Source organism: Apostichopus japonicus, chromosome 12, assembly GCF_037975245.1.
Source record: "Apostichopus japonicus isolate 1M-3 chromosome 12, ASM3797524v1, whole genome shotgun sequence".
Classification (NCBI taxonomy): domain Eukaryota; kingdom Metazoa; phylum Echinodermata; class Holothuroidea; order Aspidochirotida; family Stichopodidae; genus Apostichopus; species Apostichopus japonicus.
The window spans coordinates 1,622,487-1,642,458 of record NC_092572.1 but is presented as its reverse complement, the minus strand read 5'-3'; the positions used below and the strand labels follow the sequence as shown (position 1 = coordinate 1,642,458).

Here is a 19,972-nt window from a genome sequence, read left to right as displayed (position 1 = left end):
TTTAATGAACATATTTAGTTGGTATTTCATAATATATGTAAGTTTTTAATGTGTAATATGAAAGCGTTTGCTTCAGAAGTTTGCTTTCTTGTTAGACTCCAAATTTATGTTTTCTTTTTCATTGCCCTCAACTTTGCATTATTGTGCAGTACTATACTTTTGCCATTCATGTTTGATCCATTAACTTGTCTTAACTTTGTTGGAATAAAGTGATATTTTCAGATTTTTGTTAACAGTGATTTTTACTCCATCTGCTGGAAGTTCTCCCTCGCCTAAACTTGCTTGTTAAGTGTTAGACCTACATCATGTGCAACTATAAAGAGTAATTTGAACCTGTTGAAATTCATCGCTACCTGTTTTCACCAGATAACTTGTTGAAAACAATTGAACCTGTGGAAAATCCTACTGTTATAACCAGCTTAAAACCTTCCATACATGTTCTTACCTGTTCAAACGTTTTCAATACCAGTAAAGATATGTTGAAAACAGAACCAGTTAAAACCTGTTACCCCTGTTGAAAACAGTTGAAACCAGTTCATACAGTATGTTATTACCAGTTAATAGCTGTTGCGCCTGTTGAAGACAGTTGAAACCTGTTATTACCAGTTAATACCTGTTCATGCCAGTTAAAAGCTGTTGTGCCTGTTGAAACTTGTTGAGAACAGTTGAAACCGGTTAATACCAGTTAAAAACTGTTATGCCTGTTGAAAACAGTTGAAACCTGTTATTACCAGTTAATACCTGTTAATACCAGCTAAAGCTGTTGTGCCTGTTGAAACCTGTTGAAAACAGTTGAAACCTGTTAATACCAACTAATACCAGTTAAAAACTGTTATGCCTGATGAAAACAGTTGAAACCTGTTAATACCAGTTAGTACCTGTCAATACCAGTTAACACCCGTTAATACCTGTTATTACCTGTCACCAAATACCAGTTGCAACAGGTACCTGTTAAAACCAGTTCAACAGGTATTAACTGGAATTTTCACCTGGGGGTGGTGGTGGTGGCGGCCAATCGTCATTCTCTGATTCTTCACAGAAAAAAATATAATTGGGTAAGAAAATTTAATCTGGGGCAACTTAATAATTCAAAATAGTGGTCAGTCAGCTTTATCTGGCAAAAAAAGTATAGTGTATGCATCCCCTTATCACCTTTTTGAAGCTTAGCACTTTCCAAAGTTTCCTTTACTCATTTTGCAGATATTCAAAAGCACATTCACATAATTAACAGACAGCAAAGGTTTATAGATGCGGTTGTTTTACTACATGAACAAGTATGATTTGTGTGTGGATGGGTTCAATAGGTCACACACAAGAATATTGAATGTGCGAGAAAAATATTACATTTTCCTAAATTTCTTGTTACTCATTGAGTTCTTGGTTCTTAATACAGTATGTAGAGTTGGTACGTAGGTGTTAGGAAAGTTTACAAGGCTTGAGCTTTCAGCTTGTGAGTCATGTCATGTTCCTTACCCTGAATAAATATGAAATCTCTTTTTCCAGCTTCATAGTAAGCTAATAAGCTAACATTGACCTACAAGGTGATTGGCATGTGGAAAAATAACCAGAAGACTACCTCCTCCCACTCGTTCGTATGATCATATGAGTTCCACTACGGTGGTACTATGATGATTTACGTCAATTATGGCAACTGCGTACGAAAGATGCCCTCCCATAAAACCCATCCAAATGTATACAATGTGCAAATTGCATTGTGTCTGTACACAGTGTATAGGTGCAGAGTACTGTTTGATACAGTAAACACAGTAGGTAATAACGAACCAATATTAATTACATACCAAAATAAAAATTGGACCAGTGGCTATTTAAGGCCTAGCGTGGGGTTTATTCTGCATTGTACAGGTGCAGAGTACTGTGTGATATAGTACACAGTAGGTAAAATTGAACCAACATTACATACTACATACAAAATTGGACCAGTGGCTGTTTAAGGCCTAGCCTGGGCTATATTCTTGTGAGCCTCTAACATGGGGTGATGGCAAAATCTCAATTAACCAATGTATACAGGACAGAATATGGAAAATGTAGTAGGTGGGTGGCTACCTTTATTTTCACTAATTTCTTATCCCAGGGAGAGAAATTGTTTTGCTGCTCATGAATAATTCATTGATGTATTAACTTACAAAAAATGCAACATCCATTGCTCATTAGGCTAATCCTGTAATGCGTCATTATGTTTGGGGAGTACAACTGCTGCCAGAGAAGTTTACTTGTGAGACTGATTTCATATGCTATTACCCTTCAAGTTTAGTCTTTAGTAGTATTTTTACTACGATTAGAATCTACACGGTAGGCCTAGGCAGTTTCTGTTACTCTCGGCATCCCATACTTTCCGCTGATCACTTTCCGCACACAAATATCAGGTGCAGAAATAACTTTTATTTTTCACCTGTAAACATGTACATTGTATGTTCTTCTGCAATTTTAGGAAGCCAAATCAGAGATGATGAAAATAATCTGGGAAAGTATTAGAGAAAGTCCCTTCCCAACTTTAAATATCCCATGACTTCTTCAGTGCCACCTCAATTTTATTAGGCCTAACATAACAGGAGGTCTCTGTTGAAAGAGACCTAGGTATCTACATTGACTCATCTCTGCAACCTTCTAAACATTGCCATCTTGAAGCTGCTAAAAGAGGTAAAAGGGTTTAAGGTATGATCAAGAGGAACTTCAGTTTTCTGAAAGAGGACATCGTAGTTAGGCTTTATAAGCAGTTGGTTAGGCCTCATCTGGAATATGCTGTGCAGGCTTGGAACCCATATTTTGTTAAGGATAAGGAAGTACTTGAAAAGGTCCAGAGGCGGGCTACTAGAATGATTAGTTCCTTAAAGAGTGTTCCTTATTTTAGGCGGTTACAATTGTTGAATCTCACCACACTGGAGCTTAGGAGGTTACGTGGGGACTTGATTCAGGTTTTCAAGATAGTTTTTTGACAATTTATCCTTTACCGACTTTTTCATGTTTGCTAATAGTAGTTGTACCAGAGGTCATTGTCTTAAACTCCAAAAGTCACAAGTAGGATTAATATTCGGCATAACTTTTTTTCTAATAGGGTTGTGAATGAGTGGAACCGTTTGCCTGCGAAAGTTGTACTTGCAAGTAATTTCAATGGGTTTAAGAATGCTTTGGACAAGCACTTTAAGCATTGTAATCGGGTCTGAGGGTTTGTGTCTTCAGTTTTTTTCTCTCTCCTATAGGGTCCTTGATGGGGACTTGAATGTCCCTCCTGATCCTTTTTTTCTACCGTAAAATAAACTATATTGTTAGGCATAGTCTACATCAGGTTTACCACTGCCGTAACAAAGATTCAAATCATGCGACTAAAAAAAAGGTTATACACATATATTTGTAGGCTACCTAACGTTAGGCTATTTTGCTAGGTGTACACGATGCACCCCAAACCAATATTAGCTAGGTTTTGCGTAACTGCCACTGAGCTTATTACTTTTAATTTTTTAGAGTTAGAACTTACTGTTCATAGCCTAGGCAGTAACACTAACAGGTACAAGTAATATGCTGAGTAGGCCTATAACTAAGAATTAGTTACTGGGGTGCCTAGCATAATTTGTGACAGTGGTCCATTTATATTCATTCATAACCCAATGTTTTCAAATGGGGTGACAAACAAAGAAATACCACGCAATTTCTATAAGGAGATTCTGGTCAGAGCAATTGTCTCTGTTCCGCCCAAAACATTTTAGGTGACGAACTGGTTGCCATATAGCTTAGCCTATGTCACATTGCAATGAAAGGTTAACGTTATGTCCTACTACGTAACGCTACGGCTAGGCTACTTTCGTGAATCTCGCACGGTATTGAGAACAACTTGTGCCTTAAATTCCAGACCCCGAAAGGCCAAGATATCGTGATTTAAGCAAAACTGCTTTCGTCCCGCAGAGCCACTTCTTTTCTTAACCTACGCCTAACATTCAAGCGAAATACTTCAAGAATGTATAAGAAATATTAGTGAGAGTTTACATCAAGTAGTTTTACCGAATATAGACAGGCATAGTATGTATAGTATCGTTGATGCAGTACTATTGCTGTCTGTTGATGGTTCGTATGACATACGACATTACGTACACAACAAGGCAACTCGGCGATGAATTATACGTGATGCATTACGCACAGAAACGTTTTCTGTGGCCATGGCTCCGTGCCAAACTTTTTGGTTTGACGTCATCATTTTTCTACAACTCGTAGTCTTAGCAAAAAAATGATGTAAACTGCAGTCATTTTCTTTACATTTAGATCCAATTATGACAAATAATTAATATCTGGAGTAAAATATCCACGTAAAACTGAAATTTATGCATTATTAAACTTCATTTTTTGACACTGCTTTTAGGATTCAGTAGATTCGACATTGTGACATATGTACAGATAAACGAAACGGCGTGGAATTCTGTCCCCCCTCCAGAGCTGAGACCCACATCTAAGCTCGAGAATACTCTCTCGCAAAAACAGACTCATCAAGTAATGCCAGCGATGATGTCATGCTCACAGAATAATTTTTTAATGACTACCATTTTGAGAAGATGTTGACAGCACTTAACAATCAAATTGCCAACTAATCAAATTGTGTTTTGAATGCTTATGAAGTAAAAGTCGATAGATTGAAGTTGATGTAGCCCTGCTTTCTGTCTCAAACAATTGCTGCACAACTTCTAGGTTAGGATGTCAGAGATACATTGTATACTATTCTGATAATGATTAAAATATCACAATACAAGGGGGTGAAATTTGCCAAGTACATCATAACTTCTCTGTAGTTGTATGTAGTGATTAGCCAGTGAGTTTTCATTTTGGTGAGAAGAGTTTGATTGAGAGATTATTGATACTGATTGAAAGACATTGCCAGATGAGGCTATTATCTTTATTCCCATAAACAACAATAAACAGCATCATTGTCTTTGGAAAGATAGCAGGTGTGCTTTTAGGGAAGTTTGTTCCAACAATCCAGTAGATTACTTCTAATCAAAGACCTTGATGTTCTGTTTATCTGTGGACATGTGGGTTGTGTGGAAGGGTCAAATTTCAATAGCGCAAGTAGGATCATTATTTACTGAAGTTGTCATACCTGAGAATGCTTCTGTTCCTGTTAGGTCCAACTGAGAAGGTAGTGGCAGAGGTGGCCAATCATCATCGTCATCACTATCATGGTCATCATGGTCATCGTTATTACCGTCATGGTCATCATCATTGTCATCGTTATCACCATCGTTGTCATCATCGTCACCATTATCACCATCGTGGTCATCATCATCGTCACCATTATCACCATCAAGGTCATCATCATCGTCACCATTATCACCATCATGGTCATCATCATCGTCACCATTATCACCATCAAGGTCGTCACCATTATCACCATCATGGTCATCATCATCGTCACCATTATCACCATCAAGGTCGTCACCATTATCACCATCATGGTCACCATCGTCACCATTATAACCATCATGGTCATCATCTTCGTCACCATTATCACCATCAAGGTCGTCACCATTATCACCGTCATGGTCACCATTATCACCATCATGGTCATCATCATCGTCACCATTATCACCATCAAGGTCGTCACCATTATCACCATCATGGTCACCATCGTCACCATTATAACCATCATGGTCATCATCATCGTCACCATTATCACCATCAAGGTCATCATCTTTGTCACCATTATCACCATCATGGTCATCATCGTCCCCCTTATCACCATCATGGTCATCATCATCGTCACCATTATCACCATCATGGTCATCATCGTCACCATTATCACCATCAAGGTCATCATCTTCGTCACCATTATCACCATCATGGTCATCATCGTCACCATTTTCACCATCATGGTCATCTTCGTCACCATTATCACCATCATGGTCATCATCGTCACCATTTTCACCATCATGGTCATCATCGTCACCATTATCACCATCATGGTCATCATCATCGTCACCATTATCACCATCAAGGTCATCATCTTCGTCACCATTATCACCATCATGGTCATCATCGTCATTATCATTGTTGTTGTCATCATCGTCAGCATCATTATCTCCTCCTGAAAATGAATTGATACCTATGTAGTAAACATCCAAACTTAATTAAATATTAAACCTCTTTAAGTTAAAGTTTGTAAACAAAAGAGATATTGTACTACACTTACCATTAAAAAAGAAAACACTTAAACTGTAGCACACCTCAGACCCTTTTAAGTTCTTGGACTGAAGGTTGACAGATCTATTAGGGTTACCTTATGGTAAACCAAAACATAGGCTGGGGGGATACCAATTGATGGTAGGGGAATACCAATTGGTTGCAGGGGTGAAAAACATGAATGATTTCATGTGTGTCTGTGTGTGGATGGGGGGTTGGGCATGTGATTGTATGTGTTAACCGAATAGTTTGTCAGTTGGGGGGGGGGGGGTTGCAGGAGTGATATTCAGCACAACATATTTACTCTGATAATAATATTCTGAGTGAGATGACAAAAACTAACCCAATTAAAGATAATCAAAATTTCATCTAACTAGCTTCTAGTTATCGACACATTTGTTTAACATTACATGAGACGTGCACAAGCTGTAAAATGTTGTTAATACAAGAATAATTTACACTTCTTCTTCACAACATTATCTGCTACACATACAACTATGACTAAAGAATACAATTTAATTTTGACAGTTTTAAAATTACATAATACAAATTAACTATATCATGTCCATGATATCTCACAACTTAAATTGAAGTTTGACTTACCTCTGGTTCCTATTTCCATTTCCATGGAAGGATTACTATTGGAAGCAAGAGGAGTAACTGCTGGTACCTTTTGCAGCAAAACAATCGGTTGGAGAGATTTCATAGTTTTCTACAGGAAAGAAATTTAACAAAAAAAATGATTAGATTAAGTTGTAAATTATTAATCATTATGGCTTCTTCCAATATCTCCTTTACCATGCCAAGAATGTATGCAAAATTTGGATGGAATGGCAAGAATGATACTGTACTTAATATCAACCAAAAAACTGACCAATTCTGTTTGTTCTACATCAAAGCTTTTTTTTAAACAAAACTACACAATTTGTATTTTTGAACAACAATACAACAACCATGCTTCCACTGCTAATCAAGAAAAGTTTTCTAAAAAATGCTGTAAAGCACATACTTATAAGATGAGGAAAATGTGCAGAACAAATTTTGCCAGAAAGATACACTTTCAACTTAGACTTGAAAAGTAGAAAGTGTAACAATTTAGAAGGCTTGGTCACAAAGTTTTCGGCAATGTCCTGGCCAGATTAATAGGCCAGTGCTGCTTGAACAAGCATAGCTGAACATTAAGCAAGGAGGAGAATAAATAATGCATTTATGTTAATAGGTACAAGGTGCTTTGAGTGCCATTAGAAATGGCTAACATTAAAATAGTACATTTAAAAATTGATAAACAGTGAAGTTGACATAACATTGGTGATATAACTTCATATCATTAATGAGGGTACGATGAGTTGAATAAATATTGATTTAAAGCATGTAATGATACACATAAGGATTGCAAGACTCCTTTAGCTTCTACATGGGAGCTCAAACAAACAAAAAAACCTGAATGATGAAAACACCAGATCCCAACCATCAGATGAGGTTTTGATACTATTGTTACATAGTATGAAAACTGACCAAAAAAGTTGCTGTTCTTATATAACTTGAATGATAACATACCATTTCATCAACGTTGGCCATGCCATGGCTTGGAATGCTTGCGCAGATATCTGTGAACATATAAACATATAATGTTATGGCATAAGGTCAATTGGTGAAGCTACCAACAGTGCTAAGGGGGGGGGGGGTGGGGGTGGGATGGAACCTGATGGTTAACAATATTACAATTAAGGGATAGGACTGGGGCACTCACTTCACTTCAGTCAGAGAGGAGCACTGATGGACAGCTTCTTGTTGAATTGTAATAGAATATTATACTGTGACAGATCAATATGCAAAAGATGTGAAAAGGTGTGCAATTTAACTTATACTTTTGAATTAACCATACTTCTATCCTTTGTGATTTGTGTTACATAATACCAAGGCCAAGTTTCAAACTTATGACCTTGGGTGGTGCTCTGTAGAACACTAACCAATGCTGCACATCATTCTTACTGAAAGCAGGTTTTGAAATGATTGTATTGAAAACTTGTTTTCATAAAAAAGTTATTTTAGCTATTTGCCCGAATAAATGTCACAATAGCCAAAGTGGTTGGTATCGCAGTTTTAGCAGTTTCGTTTTGAAAACATCATAAAGTTATATTAAGGTTTTTCAGAGTGATGATCTACTAGACTTAGAAAATTCTAATATCATTCAATAGTTCACCATCAATCAACATTTACACTTTCTACACACCACTTTCTCCAGTTCCTGTATTGTCATCTAGGAGGGTTTCATCTTTGTCTGCCAAAAAAAAAATATATAAGCATTTTCATATCCACACAATCAGAAAAGATAACAATAGTGAACTCTGAAGTTAAACTTGTTTCATTCATATACTCTAAGACAGAATGCTACAACAGCACACAACATATCAATCATGGAAACTAATCAATCATGGAAACTAATCAAAGTTTTATTTTTGTAGATTGCAGTTAAAACAATGCTGTTCAAAATCACCAATTTTGCAACTATGACACAACTCATACTATTTGAAATCACAAAAGAAAGGGGACTCCTAAAGTACATTATGCTATAGGCCAAAGAAAATTATAACCCTGCATTTATGTAAGGTATTCCCATAAATATATAAAGAATTTCACATAAATCAGTTCAGGTAATGTCAGCACATAATTTTGTTTGCCGAAAAAAATGTTCCTCTAACTTCTTGTCGACAACAGAGCATCTACAGATTAACCAGAATACAACATGTAACACATAGTCAATATGTCACTTGAGACCATAAAAAAAATATTTTCCTATTATGTTTTTTTTTTTTTCTGAAAGTCGGATAAACTAACGATATCATGTCTGGTAGGCATGCAACACAATGGACTATGTATGTCAGCTTAAGTATGTTAATACATAACAATATGTGAAACCTACATAAGAAAGAGATCTTGCAAACATTGATGTAATCCATACACAGTACTCCTGGATATTTCTTACCATGTGCCTTTTCTGCTGTAGGAAGTTTTGCAGGACAAGGCCTTGGATTTTGTTGAGTTGCCCGAAAACATTTTACATGCCAAACACTACGGCAATCTTAAAATAAAAAGAGCAATATTTAGTTTTTTATGATCACTATAAATATGTCTTACATCTTCAAAAAACTGCTTAATTTGATGCACATTAGTAAGTAGTGATTATTCTGATAACAAAACAACTTTCCTGAATGCTCAGACTGATTTGAGATCTGCACATAATTCATTTTGATGAAACATGCAATAAAATTTAGCACAACAGCAGGCAAACCATAGGACTTAGGTTTTCGTTTGAAGGGATAAATTATTAACAACAAAATCACCTCAAAGTTGATTGCACATGACTAACCAAACATGGATGATATAACATAATGGGGAATAATTAAGCTAAACAAAACAGCATTAAATTTGGTAGGTGTAACTTAAGAGAGCTTACTACACACAGATTGGTTGCTCTGATATTGCATACTATTACACAAGTGTCAGTATTCAACAGCAACACCGAAATCAACAAGTTTCAACCTCACTACCCTGCATTAACACTAGGCTCGATGTTTCCCACCACCTTGCACTACAGATCAATAACAGCAAGGTTAGTCGCCTCGAAATCAAGAAACATGGATATCACACATGTGATTGGAAAGAGATTGTTACGTTCTTATACACTGCTATCATAGTTCGTACCCATTTTTAGAACACTACGCTGTTCTGTACCCAACACTCACTAGGAATGCCCTAGATTTATCATTTAAGTAGATCGATGTGAGACTGAGTGATATAGATGTCCGTGTGGTATATGATGATGTTAATGTCACATTAATGAGACAAAGAGTAGATTGTGGCACTGAGAAATCTGAATGCTGTAATGAACATGATAAGATTTGGTTTTTTTTAGCAATATTCTAATGTTCTGATAAAAGATTGGGTACAGAGCTATTTTCAGCACTAGCAGTGACATTTAAAAAAATAAGCACCCTTTAATATTGTGATTGTTGTACTCTGGCAAGTCATTCCACCCACTAAATAGATGCTGTATTGGCCACAAGTATGCCAGATATTCAGATATGGTCACTTTTGGTCAAATTTGGTTTAACTTTGACCCTGGGGGACTATACCTCACTGAGACATTTAGTCACATTGTGTGTTCATGTAGAATGTAGAAAGTACTTTTAGCAATTTTAGCATGCTATAATTTGGGGCCAATAAAGACTACATTTAGAGTGACCAAACGCAGTGTGATCTACATACCAATGCACGAAAGTCCTTTCCATGTTTTTGATATCATGGGTGAGTGGCACACTTGACAGTGATTTACATCAATCCACTGCTCTACCAGTTGATGAGGTTGCTCCTGCAAGAAAAAAAAAATATTCATGGAAAATGTACATCTGGTTAGGATCTGGATAGGCACAATGCAGGTATCAGAATATGCTGGCTCAAACAAATTAAAAATTCTGAGAATCTCCTTTGCCATCTGAATTGTGTTCCATGATTTAAAAGCAAAATCAGATCAGTGATGGTGCAGCAGGCTTTTGGTTGAAACAGCATTGTTCACATTTTAAGAAATGACATCTATAATGACTCAAGATGACCTTTAACGTCTTCAAACTTCTGAACTCCCAAGAATCAACTATTTCCAAACAGACTTGTTATTACTGTGTATGAATCAAAAGCTGTGCAAATTTATTCTCTTATTTGGAACTTCCAATATATATCTCTGATTTATTCCAAATGTAAATATGACAATATAGTAACATTTTATGAAGAATGTTTATCGGTGCTTCGTTTCCTGAATTACAAGAAAATATAACTATAACTAGGAGACAGCTGAAAAGATTTAACATTATTGTTATCAAAAGGTCAGTTGCAAATCAGGGAAATAATGAACACTGTTTATTATGTTTTAACTTTCATTAGTAGCCACATAGGAGAGTACAATTTTTTTTTGTGGATTTCAATTATTTCAAACTACAGACCTCAAATGACCTCTAAAATATATCTGGAGATAATTGTATGAAGGAAATGTTGACAGACATTTCCAGCAACATGTTGAAACACTGGCTACTTACCATACAGTTCATTGGCTTGAAAGAAAATATGTTTGCTACTTGGGAAACATGGAGGATTATTGCACAACAAAATTAGTGCATTGAGAGGTTTTGATGACTACTTTGTACGAGGCTTTTGCTTGTTAGTAACCTTAACTAGCTGTACAATAGTTATGACCCAAAGCACCATTTTTTATTCAATAACACTATGGCATGATAAACACAGGTCAGTGTACTGTACGTGGCAATACACACCTCCATCAAAAACAATATGGGTCTTTTACTCAATGTGATGAATCCACACACCAAGTATTAAAGGTATACCGATTCCCAGCTTTAGATATCATGTTAAAGGAATTTCAGCTCACAAGCAACAGAATTCTTGTTCTCAATATGTCAAATTCATGTATGAAAAGTATCCACGATTTCTACCATGAGAAAACATGTTTTCAAGGTTTCAGGCCTCGAAAAATGTTTTTAACAGTACTCACTATGTGGTGACAATGACGACAAATCTACTAGTCAAATTTAACTCGCCACTGCACTTAGGCAGATACATGGTGCTACGTAATTGCACATTGGAAAATTATGTCACAGAATCATAAATAAGCAGCTAGGCCTACTGTTATGTCTCAAACAATTACAAAATTACTGATGAGTGAAATGCAAAAGGTTTTTCACAAAGAATACTTGTTAGTCACCTTATGTTGGGGGTATCTCCAAGGGAGAGACTTCACACCATAATCATATCGAATTTCTTCACCCGGAGCTATAGCTTTAGAGGCAAAAATACATAGGTAAGGATGGTCGTCTTCTTCCAGCAGCTTCACATAAGCATTACATTTCTTTGAATCATTTGCATACTTTGCAATACAGGTAGCATCTGTGGCGTCAACGCTGAAAAGATAGAAAGAAGGTACAAAATACTCAATGGACCATCAGTCACACTGTGCATGATTATCCAACATATAGGACTTCAAAGCATATTAGACTGCCCATAGGTGTAGGAGGCGGGGGGGCTGGGGGGGCTGCAGCCCCCCAACCGTATTTTTGGGTGAAAATTTGGGCAATATGCTGATAATTCTTCGGGCACCTACTGAAAGAATAATAATTTGCAGTGTGTTTTTCCTTTTTTTGGGGGGAAAAATTTGGCAATATGCTGATAATTTTTCGGGCATCTACTGAAAGAAGAATAATTTGCAATGTGTTTTTCAAATTTTTGGTGAAAATTCGGGCAATATGCTGAGAATTTGTCGGACACCTACTGAAAGAAGAATAATTTGCAATGTGTTTTTCAAGTTTTTTGGTGAAAATTCGGGCAATATGCTGAGAATTTTTTCGGACACCTACTGAAAGAAGAATAAATTGCAATGTGTTTTTCAAGTTTTTTGGTGAAAAAATGTGGATGACACCATCTGCAAATTAACGAGGCCCAGAAAGGGTCATTTCCGGCGATCTAGGGAGTATCTTTACTCAAAAAATGTCTGTACGCTCCGCGCCAACCTGTGGTGGCGCTCCGCTTAGATAGTGTCGAAAGTGCCCCTACAGACCATTCTCTCCCCCTGACCAATACCCCTATAGCTCCGCCACTGGCACCTACTGAAAGAAGAAGAATTTGTTATGTGTTTTTCAATGGTTAAACTTATATTATTATTATAATTATCATTCTTGTTGTAACGACTTCCCCAATAATTATAACCAATATGGAAGGGTAAAAACACAGAAAATGATTGTATGTTATTGGCATGTGATGTAATAACCAAAGAATGCCTATATGATAAGCACATTAACATGTGGAACGCGCGCGGAGCGCACGAAAAACTTTGGTTATATTTTTCGGGCAAGTCGTTACAGCCCCCCCAAATCAAATGAGGCTCCTACGCCTATGAGACTGCCAATTTTAAACATTCTATGATACACAAAAACCTGTAACATTTAAAAGTCTATTGTTGTTTGTCATCATAATTACAGGAAAGAATCAAAGTAAGATATAATTACTTTGAAAATCGTCACACCTTCCAATTTCATTCACATTTTATTGCATGGCCCGGATGATGTAGTGGATCATCTTTAGGGGCTATATATTGACATGTAAAACCATTAGAGAATGGTACATAATGTGACCTGAACTTGGGTTTGAATTTGTACAGTGTGAACCTTCCTAGTAACCATTGCTGAGGCCCAAATATCATTGGCAACCTATGTTAGTCAAATTTTGAGTTGGGTTTCTTACACTTTATGTGATCTACAGAACTTTGGAATAGTATACTTACACTATATAATATCATTGGGTTCCAAGGTGCTCAATCTCTTCTGGTGACTTATTTGCTTCATTAATTCTTTAAAAATCAAGTAAGTTAGACTAGTGAAATAAAAGAAATTGACAGATTCTTACCACATTTTCTTCCCCTTATAAGAGAAATAGTACTGGTACGTTGCTTCATTCCCTGAATGTAATGCTTCTTCTTCACTGGATAGGATCCCTCTATACTCTATGAGAAAATCTCCCTTGGACCACATAGTTGTACTAAAAAGTCCATATCCTGAAGAGATAAATATAGTTTAATAATAACTTAAAACAAAAAATTAAGTAATAGACAGTCTTCAAGACCTTGAGCAAATTCACACACAGAGTTTCAGATAGAGCCCAGAGCATTTTAACCCCAAAAATAGGGTAAAGCTTAGGTTAGGGATGTGTTAGGGAGCTTTTTCAACTTTACCATTTATTTCATTCTGACTTTGAATCAATTATCTTCCCAAAACTTGTTAAAGGATCATATATGGAGTGAGAACACAGAACTGTATTCATTAGATTGTCATTATTTCAGGGGGTGCAGGACAAAGTTAATTTCCAGCTCTATAGATATAATTTACATACAAGTGAAAAAGTGAATACTATAGATTTCAAGCATTTTTAAATTTTGCAGACTAGATTAAAATTACTATCAATTCTGAATATGCACCCACAGGCCTATTAAGCTAGAAAGCCATTAGGATGTAGGAATTTGGCCTGTGAACCCCCCCCCCCCCCAGCCCCAACCCTGCAATTTTTCCTAGGAAATATTCTCCCAAGGTGCAGAATTTCCATGAATTATTCCCTTTTTGGTGGGATACAGTAAAGTGCTAACCAATTGTAGTCGAGAGGGGGAAAATTCAGTGTTGAGGGGGTTCAAGAGAAATTGCACTGGGAGAATTTATATTCGGGGGGGGGGGGGGCTGGGGGGAGAGATTTCCTGTAACACTGTACATGCGGCTTGAATTTTGACAATATCCCTGTGTAAACTTACCACACCCTCCAAACAGGGAGTTGTTCCATGACAATTCCCTGCTCCAAATCACAGCATTAATCTAGGGTTACAGTTATTGGTAGGCATTAATTAGCACTGAAAGCTTCCATCAGTGCCTTGGAGCAACTCCATGGAGTGGAACAAGTCCATGATTGACACTAGCAATTATCCATGCAAGAACAAATTACCACCAGGCTTGCACACACACTCAAGTGACCTGATCATAAGGACACAAAATGGAGTATGCAAGTATTAATTACAAGCCTAAATCCTTTTCCTTACACAACAGATAAATAGTGGCTCTAGCAGGTCGCCTCCTGCTGAGGTGGGAATGATTGATGCAGCCAACCTTGTGAATGATTCAATACAGTAGACTGTGTTAATCACTGGTTATTTGTAAGTGTGGATGAAAAATTTAAGTCTACCATATTAGGTATGATACCATTCGATGTCTGAAAAAGCGCGAAAAACCCTCAAGTTGCTATCTTGTTTCTACTTTTAAGTTAAATGGTTAGCTGCATCATGTCTATAATTTATTCTTATTTTATAAAAATCACTTGATCATTAAGGACAATTATAAAATATGAGTTACCAACCAAATATTTTTTTTGGGCTTCTATCTTTCAATGTCATGGTAAATATGTTGTCGATATGGTCACTGCTTAATAAGACTGCTATGATAAAGTAACTTGATTTATAATAATAATAATAATACACAGTTCTTATAAAGCGCAAATACACACTTAAGTCTCAATGCGCTGATTATTATTAACCCCTGGTCATTGGTAACTTGTCACACCCACACACTAAAGTGTGCACAATTCAATCAATCTCTCCTGGGGCACCACAGTGCACCACAACCACGTGTCCCCCCGGGGGACTTCCCATAGGGTGCAGCCACAAACCGGCGCACGCAACTATATTTACAAGTTACCTCGCAGGTACCCATTTATACACCTGGGTGAAGAGAGGCAATGGAGATAAAGCACCTTGCCCAAGGACACAATGCAATGATCTGGCCAGGGCTCGAACCTGTAATCCTTAGATCACAAGTCCACTGCCTTAACCACTTGACCACAACGCCCTCTTATATGGTGGTATATAGTCAGTTGGGGTAAAAAAAAACAAGGGGGTAGTTGGGGTAAAAAAAAAACCTCTTTTTATAGAAGGGGAATATTTAGCCAAAGTTCCAATTTATTTTGGGTGATAGTCCTATATGTCTAGTTTATTATTATATAATTTCTGGAACTCTATCACTTCGCTGCCAATCACCGCTTCATCGAATCAAGGGAATGCTAAAATAGCAAAATTTGAAGGTTGTACCACATATCCAAAACTTTCTCCTGCATACCCAGCTTATATGATGTGGAGATTATTCCAGCAGTTACAGCATAGCAGTTAGTGATATTACACTCCCCCATGGTAGAATTACTCCAACTTCATTCACGCTTCATGGGGGGGCCTTGTTTTTTTTTCAAAGTGGCTATTCTTACGCCTGTTGTAAGAATAATTTCCGACTACGCATGCGCAGTTGCTATTTTTATGACAGGAGAACTATTTTTTACGACCAGGAGTAACAATAAATTCCGGTTAGGGTTAGTGTTAGGATTGGGGTTTAGGGTTAAAGTTAGGGTTAGGGTTACCCCTACTACATGCGCAGTTGCTTTATTTACTTTACTGCGCTTGAATTCACCTTTGTCGTAAGAATAGTTTATAAATGATTGTTACGACAAGTCGTAAGAATAGCCACGGCCTTTTTTTTTACCCCCAAAAAATGATGCGAATGGGGTAAAAAAAAACAAGTACTTTCCGGCTCCAATGTACTCCCTGTTTTGCTCAAATGGATAAATTTTTCCATTATGTTGATTTTAGAAGTTAGGCAAATAGTTTTCATGTCTGTCATGTGTCAAAAATGTTAAATAATTGGGCAGAAGTAACTGAAATTGGCTCAACTTTATTGTTTCTACTATATTACACCACATTTGTGTAGCATCATATACACACTGTACAGTATGAATATGGCTGAGCATGACATATGACACGAGCCATCCATAATTACAAATTAAGACAATTTCACAATTTTTTTCCTTTTTCATGTAAAGGTAGTAGCTCACACTTAGATGTAATTATATGCAAACATGATTTAAAGATACATTCATGAAGAAAATAGCTGTTTTCTAGCATTGCTTTTTTTACCCCGGCATTGTTTTTTTTTACCCCGAATTAAGCAAATTTTGGGGGTAAAAAGAAACAACGTTTTTCGCAAAAAACGACACTTTCCATTTACAAAAAAGGTATTTTTGTTAGATACCCTTTAAGAGAATCCCACTCCACACACTTGAACATTGGAACCGAAACAATACCTCTTACTCACCAATTTTTAGAGCAAACTTTAGGTAAATTTTTTTTTTTACCCCACTTGACTATATCATGAATAATTCAAAAGTTACCAACTGAAATTCCATTACAACCCAATGAGCTCTGGGTTGTGACCATAGGAAGCTGCCATGCATGCATCTAATCCATTTGCTGTACTTTTTGCAATGATAAAGTGTTTTATGTGCAATCATTGCAAAAATTAAAGATGCAGAGCACCAAACAAAGAGCGTCTGGCCATTGTTTACAAACCCTCTGCCATTTTAAAATATCAACCACATCTACACAAAAGTGTTGGTCATTTCCTGTAGTACTTAATGAATGACACAAACTTCTTGTACACGATCAACATGCTAACTATATGCAGGGCTGCTGGTATTACAAAAGTCAAATTCTGCTAGCTCAATATACAAGGTATACAGAATAAACAACTTACCAATGTAGTCATCTGCGTATCTCCTTTCAAGCCCACCAGGGGTTGTCCCCACAATGCAGTGCTCCAAAGCAACATTTTTTGGTGAAAGCCTTCGCCTTTTCCTAAGAGACTGAAGTAAAGGAGAAAGATGTCACACATATTCTGTTCATTTCCATATGAAGGTTATTATGTCTGGAGGAATGACATATGCAAACAGCCAGTTAAAATCACTACATGCACAAATCACTGACCATGAAGTGGATACTTTTGAGGGGCGCAGCCTTGAAACAGCCTACAGTTGCTAAACCAGTGTCCAGCTCATGCGCAGTCAATATTAAGGCCAGCTAGCTGATATGTACAGTGTAATTGCACTTGACACTTTATCCCTGGTTTGTGTTGAACATCCACCAGCACAGAGTTCAACCAGTTCCAATTATTGGCACTTTACTGGACTGATTTTTTGACCCAGTGACCTCACACTCCACAGTATAACAACAGCTGCCATTAGTCAAGTCAAGAAAATGCGGGAAATTTGAACCGATGTGCTAATGGCGACAGCTACTCTGCTTTTGCGCATTAAATTATTGAAACACCGAACTGTTCTGTACTTTACATTTACTTAACATCACTCAGCCAGCAGGTTCTAGGTACAGTACTAACATTAAATTAACATCATTGTTAAAAATTGCTCAATTACATCAAATCCCACAATCACGGCAACGATGTATTCTTGTCCAGCACTAAGTCCAATAAAAGCATGCCTGCACTAACAATAAAGCACTAAACACACAAAGTAGCAATACACATGCAAAAAAGCATTGAGCAGCTGAAAACTATTTTTCATTTTCATGTGTTTGTTCTCTGATAATTGAATGAAATACCATTATATTGACATTGATCAATTAACAAGTCTTACATTTTAAAGCTTGATCTGCAGGATCAAGTGGGGACTCGGTGGAGGGAGGGGGGGGGGGGTTGGATACCTCCTACATAGGTGTGGTACTTAACAATGTATGTCTCATGAAAATTCATGATATGCATTCTTTTTTCCTTTGTTATGAACTCACACAGTAGCCACTAAAGTATATAACCTAACAGTATTGTCAAACAACAGCACAGCATAATAGGCAGTCGCTGCTTGTATTTAAGTTTTCCATCTTATAGTCTTTGACAAAGGTCAGTATCAATTGTTTTAACACAATTGGCCTTTATATTCCAAAATTGTCTTGCCAGTTAGCTCACCCTTTAAAAAATTACTTTGAATAGTTTATTTTGTTTGGAATCCTACATAGATGCACATCCGGACTGTGTGCTAATCACTCATATTATGACCACACTTTTGGTGGCATTAATTGGTACATCATATTTTCAAATTTCAACTAATTTACTTATACTAATCTGTTAAGTCAGCAAAATCCTTCTATAGAACAGAAACGCCAACCAAACCTTCACCATGTATGCATTTGCAATGCAGATACACCTTAATACAGTCATTATTTGGACGGTCTGCATTGCTTCAATATCCTTAGTTCTGCCATAGAAAACGGCAAAATGGAATAGCATTCAAAATTCTGTATGGCCTTACTCAGTCAAAATGCAGAGGAAACATTAACACCATACTGCAAAGCTATAGTATTGGGCCTATTCATTATGCGGTTAAATTTCAAAATTGTTAATGTTAGGCATAGCGAATGTTATTCATGGAAAGTGTGCTTTTTACAAGAAACATACAGTGGGATCAAATGGCACTAAACACAGACACTAAAATCTTTACTTCCCAAACAGGGACGTAACTAAGTCCTGATTATTGGGGTGGGGGGGGGGGGGGGGGTTGTGGCTTAAATTCCAACTGGTTGGGTTTTTAAGTAAAATCGAGAGGTTTCTCAACAACATGGATTTTTCGGCCACCATACAAATGAGATAATCAGAAAGCCTGGCTTACCACCCAATGTAATTTGGAAAAACCAATACTTTAGATAAATTCGTACACCAACAATTTAAGGAAATCATCACGAAGATAAATTTTTAGGCCAATTCCCGAACACTTTTTTTCACTGCTCAAACATTAGTTACTTGATGTAAATCTCATAGTCATACCTTTTTCATTTTGTACGGTCATGACTTCTGAGGAAGTTACATATTACCTAGGCCTACTCCTATGCTATACATCATTACGTGGGCCCGATTCCGCGAACAAAATAACCACTGAACTATTTCTATAAAATATATTCTAGTCTTAATTTGGCCAAAATAGTCTTACACCTATCTTCTTCAACTGTTTAAGATGTTATTGTATCAAAATTTAAAATACGAACCAAGTTTGAAAAATATTCAAGAGTTCGGTGAAACGTACCAAGTAACGTACTGCAACGGTTACAAATACTGACTAGCATTGAGCAGCGTTACCAGCGATACATGCCAAAAAACGCTAGATTTGCGAAAGTAAACCCCAGAAAACGCTAGATATAGATTTTCATGAACATAATTATGTAATGTAGCCTATTAACCTTCCATCACAAGTTGCACTTATTCATATGATACGTAGACAGTTTTATGAATATTTTAACAAATTTCAAGTTATAGTGGCTCATTACGTAACAAAACAACTGTATAATAAACAAAATTACAACTTATTCAGACGCAAG

At 36.8% G+C, this 19,972-nt stretch overlaps 1 protein-coding gene across 1 annotated transcript in view; it reads right to left on the bottom strand.

The window, feature by feature from the left end:
- LOC139977029 (uncharacterized) overlaps window positions 1–19,705 on the bottom strand; it is a 33,734-nt gene extending 14,029 nt beyond the window's left edge. The window contains exons 1-10 of the mRNA XM_071985985.1: window positions 19,681–19,705; window positions 17,349–17,457; window positions 13,645–13,792; window positions 11,951–12,146; window positions 10,450–10,552; window positions 9,167–9,262; window positions 8,414–8,461; window positions 7,738–7,787; window positions 6,784–6,892; window positions 5,102–6,085 (exon numbers count right to left, since the gene is read on the bottom strand). Coding sequence (XP_071842086.1) covers window positions 5,102–6,085; window positions 6,784–6,892; window positions 7,738–7,787; window positions 8,414–8,461; window positions 9,167–9,262; window positions 10,450–10,552; window positions 11,951–12,146; window positions 13,645–13,769 — 1,711 coding nt within the window. The 5' untranslated portion in view covers window positions 13,770–13,792; window positions 17,349–17,457; window positions 19,681–19,705. The remainder of the gene's footprint in view (window positions 1–5,101; window positions 6,086–6,783; window positions 6,893–7,737; window positions 7,788–8,413; window positions 8,462–9,166; window positions 9,263–10,449; window positions 10,553–11,950; window positions 12,147–13,644; window positions 13,793–17,348; window positions 17,458–19,680) is intronic.
- Between the last annotated feature and the right edge of the window lie 267 nt (window positions 19,706–19,972).